This window comes from Sycon ciliatum, chromosome 1 (assembly GCF_964019385.1).
Source record: "Sycon ciliatum chromosome 1, ocSycCili1.1, whole genome shotgun sequence".
Taxonomy (NCBI): domain Eukaryota; kingdom Metazoa; phylum Porifera; class Calcarea; order Leucosolenida; family Sycettidae; genus Sycon; species Sycon ciliatum.
Genome location: NC_088643.1, coordinates 14,172,399 through 14,189,360, shown reverse-complemented (window position 1 = coordinate 14,189,360; position 16,962 = coordinate 14,172,399). Strand labels below are relative to the sequence as shown.

The following is a 16,962-nucleotide window of genomic DNA, read 5'->3' as shown; positions in this document are numbered from 1 at the left end:
GACTATGTATGAATTACTCAATAGAAGCATTCGTGCAATCATCCTGCTTGGCCAGAGTATTGACTTGCTTCATATATATACAACCTTACAACCTTACAACACTGAAACCGAGAACTAACGCACTGCGTTCACGTCTTTTCAGCTTACTGCATTTCGACCTGTAATATCTGCGACGTAATATCTGTGCAGATCAGACTCGTCTGGAGAGGCAAGGATTGATATTAAGAAGAGAGGGACAAAGGTTTACAAGTTATGCGTGTTTTGTCCAACACTAAGAATTATAAGCAGGGTACTGGCTGGAGAGTCAGAACGTGCAGTGATTAGCACAACATTGACTGATCAGTTAATCACATTCAGCGACTTGATTCTTAGCTGCATCACGTCTTGGAATTCGCAGACCAACAGCCTTCAAACTTGGAAGGTTCTAATATTGGATTACTAATTTGCAGTTTATAATTCTTATAATGTTTAGCTTCTAGAAAGGTTGGGAGGCGAGTAGACCTGACCCATCAAAACGTGCATGATCAAATACTGAAACGTCCAATCGCTGCATCAAGGCGATCGTGGTATTGTAAGTCTCTCAGTCATGGTTTCAAATTATCCCACTATGTGTGCCTGACTAGACCAGTGGCGGGGAGTTCGTGGCCTGAAACAAGTTAGAGGATACATGGATACATTGACTGGGAGTGTCGGTCTTTGACTACCACTTGGTCAGTTTGTGGTTGGTCTGATCCTCCCATCCCCCTCCACTATAGGAGCTCCATGTGCGCATTAAACGCAGAGGTTTGCATCGTTCCAGCGGATGTGGAAATTTCGGTCAGACCGACTCTCACATGAATACTGAAAACGCAAAATTAATACAATCCTCACACAGCAATGCGTCCAATGACACGACAAAGTCCATTTCTGCCGTTACTCAGAGTTTCGTAGACAACGAGGATTGTAGACAACTGTAATTTTTTCATATAAATAGATCAGGAAGACAATCAAACGTCGACAGCAACAGAAGCAATACTTTGAAATAGCTAGCAAGGTTCGGGGATTGAACAAGTGATGTATGATCACCCTATACTGCAGGCACATAGTCGCTACATAAAAATTAATAGTATACTTCATGTATTTATTTATAATCCGAATAGAGAATAATTATGCAATTTGGAAATTAGAATGACGTATAACTTAGGTAATACAGAGAATAGAGGGAGAGAGAGAGACAGAGAGAGAGAGAGAAATACTCAGGCAGAGAGAAAGAGAGAGAGAGAGAGAGAGAGAGAGAGAGAGAGAGAGAGAGAGAGAGAGAGAGAGAGATCAGGAAGACAATCAAACGTCGACAGCAACAGAAGCAATACTTTGAAATAGCTAGTAAGGTCCGGGGACTGAACAAGTGATATATGAGGCACATAGTCAAAAATTAATAGTATACTTCATGTATTTATAATCCGAATAGAGAATAATTATGCAATTATTATTTGGAAATTAGAATGACGGAGTTCACACCTTATGAGTATATAACCAGTGTATCATACTTTGTTTGATCATCCATCTGATGATCCGTTGCTTGAACGGTGAAACACTGTGTAATGGAATTTGATCTCTGACGGTTTTTCCGCTTGTGTGAAATTAGAATGACGTATAACTTAGGTAATACAGAGAATAGAGGGAGAGAGTGAGAGAGAGAGAGAGATAGAGAGAGAGAGGGATTGAATTCCATGCCGGTCAGTATGGACCTATTCCAGAAGGAGGACAGTTGGATCTGTTGCTGCCTGTGTGTGCTTAGCAGTTAAACTTTCGACACGCTTTCTTGTGTCTACAAGTGTATCCAGTGATGATAAAAGAGTCACTCGCTGTCTGGAACGTCCAGGCTTCTGTACTGTTCGCACGTCTCAGATGAAGCGGATAGAATGTGATAGCTTGGCAGTCGCACATGCCCTTGGCGTCCACATAACGAGGGAGCACATAACTGAACATGTGTGTGGGAATGGTTTCATGTGTCGTGCTAAGCCGTTTGCAAGCCCAGCTATTCTGACACTTAACCTTATTATCCGGATACGCTTGTTTGGGCACCCAGCCACTGAATAGGACTCTGCAGTACTCTTCGTCAGGAGTCATATCGGCGGGATATTCAACTGGTGGTGGGGTACGAACACGTGGCAATATTCTTGTAAAATCGCCGTTGTACTCAGTTTCTGGTGCATGAGTAGATTGAACGCATGAAACGTTGGACTTGGCTGGCATTGCTTGAACGCTCTCTAAACGATTGGCCCAGAATGGACTTAGGATAGTCATAATGACAATGACGATACAATGACTGCATCCATCCTATAACACACGTAGGCATGGAAAGTAACACACCACAATTATTTTGTTGAGATGCAATACTTGTGAAGATGTGATGTGTAGTAGGCAAGCTGTAACTAGAGCGCTGATGCTCAAGTAAAACTACCAATGGCAGCTCAGACCTGATGATTGTATTGTTCAACCTTCTACCTGCAATACTCATAAGTTAGACGGAGATGAAAACGGGAAAGGTCTGGAGAACAAACTTACTATCACCCCGAGGACACCAACTAAGCACCCTCTGGGCTTATGGCCAGCAATGTCCTACCCCTAATCCATGGTGCATTAGTAGTCGTCATCCCAGAAGAGACCTTTCAACATCCTTTTCCATGAACTTCACATGTCCTAGTTTTTAGAAAATTAGAGGCCACATGCCACGTACTGCTCTTTTCTCTCCGAAACTCAACACTTGCAAGCCAGATATGAAAGAAAGAAAAAATCATCAGTCACACCACCGGGACTCGAACCAGGGACCTTGCTATTCGCGAGCAATGCTCTAACCAACTGAGCTACAGTATGACTCTTATCCACAGTGATGGTAAATCTATCCTTCTTCGATCAATTCATATCTGGCTTGCATCATGCTGGCAACTCACACCAATCAAGAGGGCCCTCGGCCATTCGCTTGATATCATGGGGAGCGCATCAAACTATGTCTCTGTGTTTTTTTACTGTTTTTATTTGACATTATCTTTCTTTACGGAGTTTTTGTTGCTGTTCATTTTGCTACTCTTTCTTTTTCCCTCCCCTTACTTTTATTTATCGCCGTGGTTGGCAATCACCCACTCTCTTAAATTGGCCGGTGTTTCCACCGAGTCTTGAGATGTTGTAATAAATATATAAATAAATAAATAAATGTCCCCTGCGAGGAAATACAAATTGCAATTTCAAATTTGGACTTCACGGAGAATTTCAAAGATTTTAGGAAATTAGAGGCCACATGCCACGTACTGCTCTTTTCTCTCCGAAACTCAACACTTGCAAGCCAGATATGAAAGAAAGAAAAAATCATCAGTCACACCACCGGGCCTCGAACCAGGGACCTTGCTATTCGCGAGCAATACTCAAATTTGAAATTTCAAATATCCTATTCCTATAATATTGTTGTTGTTGTTGTTGTTGTAGAAGTTTATTTAACCTCGCACCACAAACAGGCGATTTCGCCTCCTTTGATACATGTGGACGACAGAAGGAATGAGAGAGAGGGGGGGGGGGTAACAGAAGTATGGAGAGAGGAAGGGTAGAAATAATAAGCAATCAACCTCAGGGCTACACCAAAGCAAAAACGGAATGGGAACATACTATATACAAAATAGCTTCATACATATATTGCAAAACACGTTTACTATTCTTCAGTCCGCTATACCACAGAAACACACTAGCCGAAAAGCATTTAAACGGAGCCATGATGCGCTTTTAGCAGGGCACAGAACTGAAGGTGGCTGGGCTCGGAACGGAGATCAGGCGGGAGCTGGTTCCACAGGACTGCGCCGATGAACTGCATGGTCGCTCATTACCCTAGGCTATCTAAAATAATGGAGTATTTGTTACATCCTCAAGTCACTGATCATACAAATGTACTTGCAAGTAAATATATACGCATGAAGGCGTAGAAAACCATACCAGAGCCAATACGACACTGAAATCTTCTTACTATGCTTCCGTCTGGTGAAAGTTGGACAGCTGGTATTTCCCACAAAGAGCGTTTCTAGTTCGTACGGCAAAACACGATTTCCACCTCTCTTGAAGATAGTACCTTTTGCCTTGGGCGTCTGGTCGTAAGCTAACTTTTGGAGAAGGTGAACTTGATGGCATCATGGAGAACATTGGCTTTATATAAGCCTTGATGTCCAGCTGTAAGCAACAAAAAGTCGGTGTGTGGAAATAAATGTATCTCGGGAAAAGGTGTAAAAGCACACTGATGTGATGATGAAAATTGGGGAAAAAGTAGCGTTGTGCTGAAAACAATCCAAAATTTGTCGCTCTCCATCGTTTGCGTAGGATCCGTTTGTAAAGTAGCTGATGGAGTTAACTGCTTGTGATTGCTAGGTAACCCATATCAAGCAGATGCGCAAGTTTCAGTAGCGGGATGCTTGAGTTACACACCACACAGATGTCCCGTCACATGACAACCCGTGACATACCCTGCCAGTCCATACTGGGTGATCGAATACGAAACTACACTTCGATGGGGTAACAAGCCAACCCGCCATTCACGTAGCACATTTTCCCTTTGTGGGGCTGGCTGCGTAAAGCAATTGGCCCCAGGGTCGTCAAACAAGGTGGAAATAGTGGGCTAAACTAACATGGATTCTATATGAAGTAGCCTTGTGAGTGTACATGTATGCTCCTCTTCAGCCCGAGAGCGGAGATCTACACTTCAGTATGCAACCTTCCAAATTGCAAGTATACCAGTAACTGCCATTATGTTTGTATTTCACTACATAAAGTTATGATGACCTATCATATACATGTAGGTGGCACTGTGGCCACACGTACATGTAAAGGTACATGTAGATTGTGTTCTGCCGTTTTAGATTGTATCCACGTAACTCCGATGTGATGAACCGGATGAAGCGAAGAAGAATCACCGTCGAGCAACACGGTCACCTCTGCCGTTCTAAAGGAGTTTGCTCTTATGGGGAAAGATGATGTGAACAACGGATAACGCCTTGGCAATCATCTGCTGAGTTTGGCCATGGTGCCCGTTCAATGTTAGAACGCACCATACCTTAAAAGAGGATTGCTCCCATATCTGCCTTCCTATCAACAGACCCTATCTATGTCCCTGCCTCTCTCCACACTTACCTATAGTGCACGCATACATCTGCATCCACATCTGAATTGCTCATAACGAGTTCGCACCGCAGAAGGCACAAGTCAGACATGTTTTTTTTAAACATACGGAAAACTCACACATACATGAACATTAACATGTATGCTGTCCGTACATACATGTACACCAATCTGTATTCTTCTCTGAAAGTTTGTCCTGAAGGCACTTTACTGGGTATTTCGAGATCACCTTCCAGCTTGGTTGTGCTATAAACATGCGCCACCCTACGTTCAAGAGAAATCAATTCCCCCACCCACCTGTATGGTAGCGCATTCTACCAGCACCTGTTGGTCTGCGTGGAGCAGAGGCAGCAGGCATGAAAATTCGTTCTTGGAAACATCGTGCTCCACCAGAATATTGACTTGCCTTATAAGCTTACAGCACTGAAACCGAAATCTACGCATTGCACACACTCCTAGTAGCTATTGAAGTTTGTGGCCGGTAGGCAACCCAAATCAAGGAGATTCAAGCACTCCAAACCGGGAATGCTGGACTTGCACACTACAAGGATAAAACAGAGAGGTTCCAGGCTGTCCAAGAGTGTGCTCAATACCGAGAGGCAGAGCTAGTTTAACCACAGTAAGATGACGGAAAACAATGTTTTAACTCTGAGTTTCACGCCCTAATTAAAGCGATCATCAGAATACAGTATTAAATGAGTAAATCTGGATCAGTACTGGTTTATATACCCACAAAGCAAAGTGTAAATGACTGCATCATGGCGCAAATCTAAACATGCCAATGACAGCAGTGGTGAAAGGTATCACTTCAAGTGACAGGCGCTGGTTGTCTCCTACTTGATTAGGTAAAGCCTGTGGATGATTTGAAGTTCACAAGTTAGTACTTGTTCTCATGGCGACACTTTGACACAAATTCACTCCTCTTGTTGAGAGAGGGGTACTTGGGTTGCGCGATTTCTATGTTCTATATTCGTAATCTGTGGACGGCCAACTGGATTCACCTTCCTGTCTATATCAAAGCATGATTATGATAAACTTTAACCTGATTTCTTCACCAGTTTTGTGAAGCATTAATCCATTGTGTTTGTTTTGCCCATGAAAAAGGTTTTCAGATTGACCTGTTATCTGATGATCGTCTACTTGTGCGTTAAACGCAGAGTCGTACAACACTTTTAAGTTTCTCCCTCCTCTTCTTGTCATGATCACCTTGAGTATCATGACCGTTGTGAAGCACTTTGACCACACGTATAAATGGTATAATGTTTAGCCATTCAGAACTGTACATGTATTTGTGTAACTCAGATAGGATGATACAGGTAAAGTGGAGAAGAAACAAACAAACCCTCTACGCTCTTAAAAGTTACGTCCCAAAGAACATGAAAATATGCAGAATTTTGAAATTGTCAATCGGCTCTCAAAGGGTTAAGCGTTCTGGCCTTTTCTGGTGAAAGGCGATAGGCTTCTGGTGGCGCGGAGAACGGTTTACGCTTCCGCTCTCATGCCATAACGCACTGGCGCCCATTTCATTAGGAAGACCACGTAGATGTGGCTAACAAGAAACCTTGTAGTTGTATCGACATGTACCTACATGTACCCGCCTGTCCACAAACCCACAAATATTGTTACATCTACACATACATCTGCTGTCATTGCTCACAACACATACCCATTACAGAAGGCAAAGCCTACGGTCATATGTACGTACATACACTATCCATACATTCCAATCTAGCTTCTTGCTTGAAGGGTTGTTCAGAAAGCTTTGGTGCTGTTGATCCAAGGAGATCACCTTCCAGCTTGTTTGTGCGAGAAATATGCTCCACCCTACATTCAAGAAAAAGTAGTTTCCCCTTGAATGATAGCACATTCCACCAGCATTTGTTGTTCTGGATGGAGTGGAATCGACATGTACATGACTATGTATGAATTACTCAATAGAAGCATTCGTGCAATCATCCTGCTTGGCCAGAGTATTGACTTGCTTTATACTTGGTCCGACTTATTAAAATGTGCGTTTCGCTTCGAACGTCAGCAAAACCAATTCAAATAATCTCAGGACGGAACAAACTATCCAGCTACCTAACACTATCCTTCAGTTGTCGATTTGTAATGTTGAAGAAGAAATGGCTCCAACCCCAAAGGAGGCAGCGCCTCAGGATCCTAGTCGACTCGAGAATTTTGCGTGCAAATTTTGTCGTCAGAGGACTCCTGTTGCTTCTTGCGCAACACAGAGAAGGCCTGGTGCTGAAATCAACACCCCACTGCGATGGGGAATTGTCACGGAGTACCAGAAACTCCTGGGCGATCGTTCTCGAGTGCTTCCTGGCGGATTGAAATCGCTGCAGTCGCTGTTTCCTTGGAAGAATCAAGTAAGTTCAGCAAACGCGTCATCCAGAAACTCGTGCAGAAAGCACCTGCATCGCTCCGTCCAGTTTGTGCTGATCTCTCTCGCATTCGTTCACGATGTGGCGGCCGACGAATCAAGATCACAGAAGAGATCGTCGAGAAGTAAGTTGATCGATATAAACAACCGCCCTTGAGGTCGACTTTCAGGCGACAACCTGGCTGGAAACCTGAAGCGCAGAAAGGGTGAATACGGTGCGTGAATGGTGCGGAGTCCTCGCCGACTCCTGGGAGCCGCGATCGCGATCGATGCGTCACAAGATCGCCAGTCTCCCGGGCCAGTGGATTCGTGAAACAGGCAGGGAAGAGCACGCATGGTCCGATGCAGCTGACTGTGTGACAGTCATGTCGACACAGATCAGACTCAGTACTAGTTCTACGCGCGCGGCACACGGTGATGAGCCTTGAAGTGATTTTTTATGCGTGGTGGTTTACTTGTTCGCCTCATTTGAAGGTGTCGTGGGAGCGTCAGGCGAAAACACCTACAGCCACCATTCTGGCAATCGTACTGCACGAGGAGGAGGCGAAGTCGATCGTCTAAATCGTGCCTATGGAGTGAAAAAATCAAGGAAGCGCAGTGTAGCTTGGAGGAGATGAAAAAAATGTCGACGTTTTGCAGGTTGACGCACTTGAAGAAGCGCCCTGAGACACCAGCAGAGATGGAAACTAGAAGGTCAGGCGAAGAAACGACACAGTAGTTATCTATCTATCGTCTCTTGGTCGATTTTTTAGTACAGGTGCTCCTTTGGACATAGGCTTGAGTTTTGAAGCGAAGCGCACATTTTAATAAGTCGGACCAAGTATATACAACACTGAAACCGAGAACTAACGCACTGCATTCACGTCTTGTCAGCTTACTGCATTTCGCCCTGTAATATCTGCGACATATTATCTGTGCAAATCAGACTCGTCTGGAGAGGCAAGGATTAATAGAGAGGGTCGAAGGTTTACAAGTTATGCGTGTTTTGTCCAACACTAAGAATTATAAGCAGGGTACTGGCTGGAGAGTCAGAACGTGCAATGATTAGCACAACCCTGACTGATCAGTTATTGACATTCAACGACTTGATTCTTAGCTGCATCACATCTTGGAATTCGCAGACCAACAACCTTCCAACTTGGAAGGTTTTAATATTGGATTACTAATTTTGCAGTTTATAATTCTTATAATGTTTAGCTCCTAGAAAGGTGGGAGGCGAGTACACCTGACCCATCAAAACGTGCATGATTTAAAGACCGAAACGTCCAATCGCTTCATCAAGGCGATCGTGGTACTATAAGTCTCTTAGCCATGGTGTTGGTTGGTATATTTTATTTTACTTCACCAGAATGAACAGGCATTGCTGCCTTCTTGCCTGGACAAGTGGATCGTCCAAGCTCTCACAAAAAGACGAAGAAAGGAGAGACATATTACATGAGAGTGTGAAGCATGCAATCTTATAAGAGAAAATTCCCTGAGAGTGTGACGCATGCAGGATGAGAGAGGATAGATAGATAGAAAGATGGATAGAGAGAGAGAGATAGAGAGAAAGAGAGAGGGAAGAGAGAAAGAGAGAGGAGAGATACAGAGACTTTATTGCCTGGACAAGTGAATTGTCCAAGCCCTCACAAAATGACCAACAACAGCAACGGCAACAACAACAGCAACAACAACGACGACAGCAACAACAACAACAACAACAACAACAACAACAACAACAACAACAACAACAACAACAACAACAACAACAACAACAACAACAACAACAGACCACAACAACAGCAACAACAATAGAGAGAGGGAGAGAGGGGCGGCTTTACTACCTGGACAAGGGAATTCTACAAACTGTCACAAAATGACCAACAGCAGCAACAACAACAACAACGACAGCAGCAGCAGCAGCAACAACAACAACAACTACAACAACAACAACAAACAACGAACAACGAACAACAAACAACAAACAACAACAACAACAACAACAACAACAACAACAACAACAACAACTACAACAACAACAAACAACGAACAACAACAACAAACAACGAACAACGAACAACAAACAACAAACAACGAACAACAAACAACAAACAACAAACAACAAACAACAAACAACAAACAACAACAACAACAACAACAACAACAACAACAACAACAACAACTACAACAACAACAACAACAACAACAACAACAACAACAACAACAACAACTCACTCTTTCTCCTTTCTTACACTATTAACAACAACAAACAACGAACAATGAACAACAAACAACGAACAACAAACAACAACAACAACAACAACAACAACAACAACAACAACAACAACAACAACAACAACAACAACAACAACAACAACAACAACAACAACAACAACAACAACAACAACAACAACAACAACAACAACAACAACAACAACAACAACAACAACAACAACAACAACAACAACAACAACAACAACAACAACAACAACAACAACAACAACAACAACAACAACAACAACAACAACAACAACAACAACAACAACAACAACAACAACAACAACAACAACAACAACAACAACAACAACAACAACAACAACAACAACAACAACAACAACAACAACAACAACAACAACAACAACAACAACAACAACAACAACAACAACAACAACAACAACAACAACAACAACAACAACAACAACAACAACAACAACAACAACAACAACAACAACAACAACAACAACAACAACAACAACAACAACAACAACAACAACAACAACAACAACAACAACAACAACAACAACAACAACAACAACAACAACAACAACAACAACAACAACAACAACAACAACAACAACAACAACAACAACAACAACAACAACAACAACAACAACAACAACAACAACAACAACAACAACAACAACAACAACAACAACAACAACAACAACAACAACAACAACAACAACAACAACAACAACAACAACAACAACAACAACAACAACAACAACAACAACAACAACAACAACAACAACAACAACAACAACAACAACAACAACAACAACAACAACAACAACAACAACAACAACAACAACAACAACAACAACAACAACAACAACAACAACAACAACAACAACAACAACAACAACAACAACAACAACAACAACAACAACAACAACAACAACAACAACAACAACAACAACAACAACAAGAGAGAGAGTGTGTGTGTGTGTCAGAGACAGAGACACAAAGAGGGGGGAGATATGCGGATTGTTAAAATGGATTTCGACATGAAGTTAGGTACACAAAATGTTAATATGGGTAAAGGCTGGGCAAGTCGAGAGCCGCGGCAAGAGCTTTAAATGTCCGCCAATCGCCTTCCGTACGGACTGCAACTGGGAGAGCATTCCACAGAATGCTGCCAACAAACTGAATTGAACGACGTCCAGCGGGACCTGGGAGGAATGGAACTCTCAGCAGGCTTGACACTTGACCCCGTGTCGTCCTCAGCTGAGGTGTGGCAGGGTCGTTGAACGGCACAAACAGATTCTTTAACAGGGGACTTGTCTTGTCATTTAAACATTTGAAAATGAAGATGGCAAGCTTCTGGAAGAGAAGCTGTGGCAAGCTTGGCACACCCAATAGCTCGAGAAAGGGGGGCAGTTAGGACCAGAGTCCTTTGCTGCAGGGTCGCTCTGACACCGGATTTTGACAGGCGGTGGAGTTTATCCAGGAGCTGCTTTGAAAGACTGGAGAAGAAACAGTTGGATCCATAAGACAGATGAGCCTGTATCATGCTGACATACCAGACCTGGCGGGCTCTTAGGCTCAGGGACCTGCCGTGTCGCCATAGCTGACCAATTACTGGCCCGATCTTGCGTGTGACATGGCTGATATGTGGCTGCCAGGAGAGGTCATTGTCGATTACAACACCCAGGTATTTTGCAGATGTTGTTGCTTCCAGGGGTTGTCCTCGACAACGTACATGTTCTTGAACATCAGCACTGCCTCTTGGCTTTACAAACAGAACTTGGGTTTTCTGGGCATTCAGAAGTAGGCCGATATCATCTAGCCAGTTGGTGAGGTTGGTCACTGCAGACGACAGAGACTTGCAAACTTGCTTGGGACACGCGTTGGAGCAGTCGAGAGCGATGTCATCAGCGAATTCCTGATCTGCCACATCCGGAGGCATCGTTGACTTGGCGTCAGCAGTGTAAATAACAAAGAGGAGTGGGCCTAAGACACTGCCCTGCGGAACACCGCGAGAGCAAGGAACAGTGCCTGACAACTGATCCTGCAATTTGATCTGATGTGTCAAATCATGCCACTATGTGTGCCCGACTTGACCAGTGGCGGGGGGGGGGGGGAGTTCGTGGCCTGAAACAAGCTAGAGGATACATGGATACATTGACTGGGAGTTTCGGTCTTTGACTACCACTTGGTCAGTTTGTGGTGGGTCTGATCTTCTCATCTCCCTCCACTATAGGAGCTGCATCTGCGCGTTAAACCCAGAGGTTTGCATCGTTCCAGCGGATGTGGAAATTTCGGTCAGATCGCACCTCTCACATGAATACTGAATCCGCCTTAAACGTAAATACAATCCTCACACAGCAATGAGTCCAATGACACGACAAAGTCCTTTTCTGCCGTTACTCAGAGTTTCGTAGACAACGAGGATTGTAGACAACTGTGAATTTTTCAAATAAAGAGATCAGGAAGACAATCAAACGTCGACAGCAACAGAAGCAATACTTAGAAATAGCTAGCAAGGTCCGGGGATTGAACAAGTGATATATGATCACCCTATACTTCAGGCACATAGTGGCTACATAAAAATTTTATATGTAAGTATTTAGTCCCATCCCTCACACAAACAAGTCAACAAAGAGGCATCTTTGGATTGAGGAGTGCTGGTTTCGAAACAACTGGTTTGAAGCTCAAAGTAGAGCTGGTGTTAGCTCAGAGCAGAGCTGCTGTTAGCTCAGAGCAGAGCTGCTGTTACCTCAAAGAAGAGCTGCTGTTAGCTCAAAGTAGAGCTGCGGCTAGCTCAAAGTAGAGCTGCGGTTAGCTCAAAGTAGAGCTGCTGTTAGCTCAAATTAGAGCTGCTGTTAGCTCAAAGTAGAGCTGCGATTAGCTCAAAGTAGAGCTGCTGTTAGCTCAAAGTAGAGCTGCGGTTAGCTCAAAGTAGAGCTGCTGTTAGCTCAAAGTAGAGCTGCTGTTAGCTCAAAGTAGAGCTGCTGTTAGCTCAAAGTAGAGCTGCGGTTAGCTCAAAGTAGAGCTGCAGTTAGCTCAAAGTAGAGCTGCTGTTAGCTCAAAGTAGAGCTGCGGTTAGCTCAAAGTAGAGCTGCTGTTAGCTCAAAGTAGAGCTGCGGTTAGCTCAAAGTAGAGCTGCTGTTAGCTCAACGTAGAGCTGCAATGCTAAATGGATGTAATATAGCGCAAGGCAGAGCCGCAGCAAATAGCTAGATAACACCAGTTGTGAGAGTGGAACCATGAAACCAGCACTCCGTTAGCTAAGCACTATTGACGCACAGGAAGGGTCAATTAATGTCAGCACAGGCAAGCATTGCGCAGCTAGAGTTCAGTAGCTCATTACTCACCCGAGTTGGGGATCATGGCATCCATTTCACGGCAGCAAGCCGGGACGATAGCTGGCGCTTAGCGCTTGTTGTAGTCCGGATGTAGCATAGACACGCATCGCTCGGAAGAAGGAGTCGGGGGCACTAGCCATGGCAGCGGTGGTGGCTGCGCCAATGTGGACTGAATGCCCGGAGTAGTTCGACTGGGATGGTATGCCGGCCGCAGCGACAAGAGAACATACTGTTACTGTTAATGACTGCCTGGTCAGCTGCTGTGTGTTCGAGAGTACGAACAAGGGTTGCTCCGGTCCCTCGCGACGAGTGACAAATGGGTAGCTAACAATGGCACGGACCGGTCAGTACGGCGGTACAGACGGGCCAATGTTACTAGTAACGCCTTTACCGAATGGGTCCGTCTTGGATGAAAGCAGGAAGAGTTGCAGGCGTCCGTCACCAGGGGAGCTAGTACAGCCCCGTGTGATGCCATTAGTGAATTCGGCACACCGAAGAAATCCACAGAAGCAGCATGGCGGCTTGGTAGAGCAGCTTGTCATGGCCATTCAAGATACTACTTTTCCGGCGTGCATCCGTCAGGTGTCGTAGGATTGGCATAGTTATAGGAAGGCGAGGGGTGAGTACAGCCGTACCATGGCATCGCTGGATGCCCTTCAACACCCTCTTCAGAAGCCACGCATCTACTAAGGGGCCGGCAAACCCATTCTCAAGGTGGGCTTTATGCACCGCATTCGCATACACAGATACAGTTCAGGGCACGCTGATCATAGTTCACGCATGAATGTGTGTCCAGGAACGATGACTCGGGCAGCAAAAGTGAGCTTCCCCAGGAGGGACTCGAGTTGACGCTGGCCGATGCTTCGCTCGCTGATAGTAGCCATGAGTGGCGCATGCGTTTCGGACAGCTTGTCCTCTGGTAGCCAAGCTTCGTGGCGCTCGCAGTCTAGGACAATACCAAGGAAGGTCAATGATGGTGATGGCCCTTCGAGCTGGGATGGAGCAAAGAGGAATGCCGAGATACGTGAATGCCCGGAGGGGGATGGTGAGTTGCTGGTTGGCTGCAGCCAAACCAGTGGAGATATCGAGAAAGTCATCGAGGTAATGAAGCCGGTGATCTATAGCAAACTCGTGCTGCATGATCAAGTTGACTGCTGTGGCTACTGAGTCAAAGACGGCTGGGCTGGAGCGGAGGCCGAAAGGCAGAAAGCCCTCGTAGTAGTAGGAGCCTTCCCAGCGAAGTCCTGACGGCGGACTGGGATCTGCCGAAATGCACTGCGTACATCGAGCTTGGACAAATACACAGGCTGTGGGCATGATGATGTTGATCGCGTTGTCAATGCTCGCGTAGTGCAGAGAGAGCGGCTTGGCAGGAATGCTGTCGTTCGCGCCGGTGCATTCCGGACTAGACAGATGGTGGATCATTCGCAGCTTGCCGTTCTTTTTGGGGATGGCACCAATACCAGAGCGGCGCATGAACTGAAATGGAGGTGACGGAAATGGGCCTGTGGTCTCGCTGCAGGCGCAGGAAGCAGCTAATTGCTCGAATATAAATGCCGAGTGAGTGAAAGCCGAGGGCAGATTATTAGAGAAAACCGAAATGTCGTGTTGGCCGGCAGATCCAAGAGTAAAGCCATGGCGCAGGCCATGGAGAACATACGCAACACATGATTGATCTGAGTGGTTACGTAACAGGCGGGCAAAGTGGTCAGCTAGCAGTGTGGTGTCTGCAGAGTGTATAGGAAAGAAGCTACGTACCGAGTCAAGCGATTCAGTAGCCATTCTGCTAGGAGCGGCGGGGTGGCCGATTGGCTCCGCGCTGCTGCTGGTTGCACATGATGCATGGGTGGTCCTTGCCACACTGGCTGCAGGTGTGGGAGAAGCGGCACGACGACGAAGAACAGCGACCTCCATTGAAGTTGCGGCAGATTTCTTGGCCGTCGCTGGTATGGTTGCGACCACTGGAGGTAAATGCCGCTGGCTTGGGGGCAAAAAGGACACAAACCGCCCCTGGATGGCCGGTATTACATTGAGCGCATTTTGGGTGTGCATGGCCTGTGACAGCTATCTGCCTTTGGTTCACGTCGATGGTGTCCAACCTCTTCGTGCCTGGTTACTGGGCCACAAGCATCCGCAGCTGGCGGTCGTACTCTAGCCACGCGCTTGGGAAGAACTGGCGGTTAACAGTCAGGATCAACTGCTGGTACGCAATCAGTTCAGCAGTGCGGTGTAGGGCAGCAGCCGTGATAATATACATGTATGTAGTCCATGCCTCGAGCCGGGTAGCTACATGTATAATTATCGTGAACCTTGCGACGCACCTGCTTCGCGTCATCCGACTCAACGACATTTAGCTGGTTATCGTTATTCGGGCTGTGCACCAGCCGGAATGTTGGGCCGGAAGTGTGCAAAAATTTCGGGCAACAAACTTGAAACATTCAGCCACACGTCAACGGATGTCATCTCAGCTAATCTCTCCACAGCAGTCACAAAGCTCAGTGACTGGCTACGTCAACGTGGCCTCATTCTCAATGAGACAAAGAGTCATCTCCTAGCAGTGTATGCAGGACGCAAACAGCCAACACCACCGATCAAAGTCACCTGCGACAGAACACCCCTCCCAGAAGCCTCCTCAGTCAAGTATCTCGGAGTGACCATGGACAGCACTTTGACATTCAAGGAGCACATTGACAAAGTGGCAGCCAAGATGGCTCAGAAAATCGGGGCACTCTGGCGCGCACGCCACTGCCTCAGTGAAGCTGCAAGGGCACGGTACGTGACCTCTGTAGTACTGCCAGACGCACTATGCCTCGCCCTCTTTCAGTGGCTCACTGTCGAGTGCTGAGAACAGGAGGCTGCAGGTTCTGCTGAATCGAGCAGTTCGCACTGTCTACGGTGTGCCCACGCGGCACTCAGCTGACCCTTTGCTGACCCGGCTGGGAGTTTTACAGGTGTCTGAGCACTTCCACCAGAACACCTTAGCTCTTCTGTGGAAGAGCCTACACGGTGAGACATCGCAGTCCGTCACAGCACTAATGACTCCACAAATGACCAGAGAAACCCGCCTTCAGCAGCAGTACGGACTCAGTCTTCCAGTTGCGAGAACAAACGCTGGAAAGTCGAGGTACGCCTTCAACGCTACAGGTAAATGGAACAGATTACCTGGAGACGTCCGCTCCAGCACAACGCTGGAGACCTTCAAAGCTGCACCAGTACCCTACGCAATTGCTCGTTGACTACATGCAACAGTAGCAAATGCCATGTTTGACAATGGATCCGATTTCCAGCTGACTATCATTTCCAGTGCATACACACTTTTTCTTTCCTTTTTTTCTCTCTCTCTCTCTCTCTTTTCTTCCCTCTTAAGATCTTCGCTACCTTGTCATTGGGAAGAAATTCCCGTTTGGATTTTGCGAAGTAAAACAAAGTTCAAAAAACTACCAAGGGCTAGTTGTGCCAGCAAACGGTCCTGTAAAATGCTTTTACAGTCGTCCCTCTCTAATCCAGCACTTTAGAATCCAGCACCCTCGATAAACCAGCACAATTTTCAGTAGCCAAAATGTCCTCTTCATGCACATTGCAGCAGTAAATCAGATTTGTTAATCCAGCACCCTCCCTAATCCAGCAGATTTTCCCTGGCACAAATGGTGCCGGATTCTAGAGGGACCACTGTACTAAGTTTCCTTTCGGATTCAAGCCGCGCTGAGAAGGCTCGCCGCGGAGGGCTTGGCAAGGCATTGCCTTGACAGTGTCGACAATTAGGTCAGACATACTGAAGAAATACAGTGTCAAGGTGACACTCGGGCTGGCAGCAAAGCTACGAAAGGAAAAGAAACACTGCTGAAGCATGATTCGTTGTCTGGAAGAGCAAAACAGGGC

The 16,962-nt window shown here is 45.8% G+C and overlaps 1 protein-coding gene across 1 annotated transcript; it reads left to right on the top strand.

Annotated features, from left to right (window-relative positions):
- Window positions 1-9,800: 9,800 nt before the first annotated feature.
- LOC135814636 (putative uncharacterized protein DDB_G0271606) lies at window positions 9,801-10,622 on the top strand (the record flags this gene model as incomplete). The annotated part of the gene is made up of 1 exon (XM_065327797.1): window positions 9,801-10,622. A coding segment is annotated over one exon (822 nt), but the record flags the coding sequence as incomplete, so codon positions are not given.
- Window positions 10,623-16,962: the final 6,340 nt, after the last annotated feature.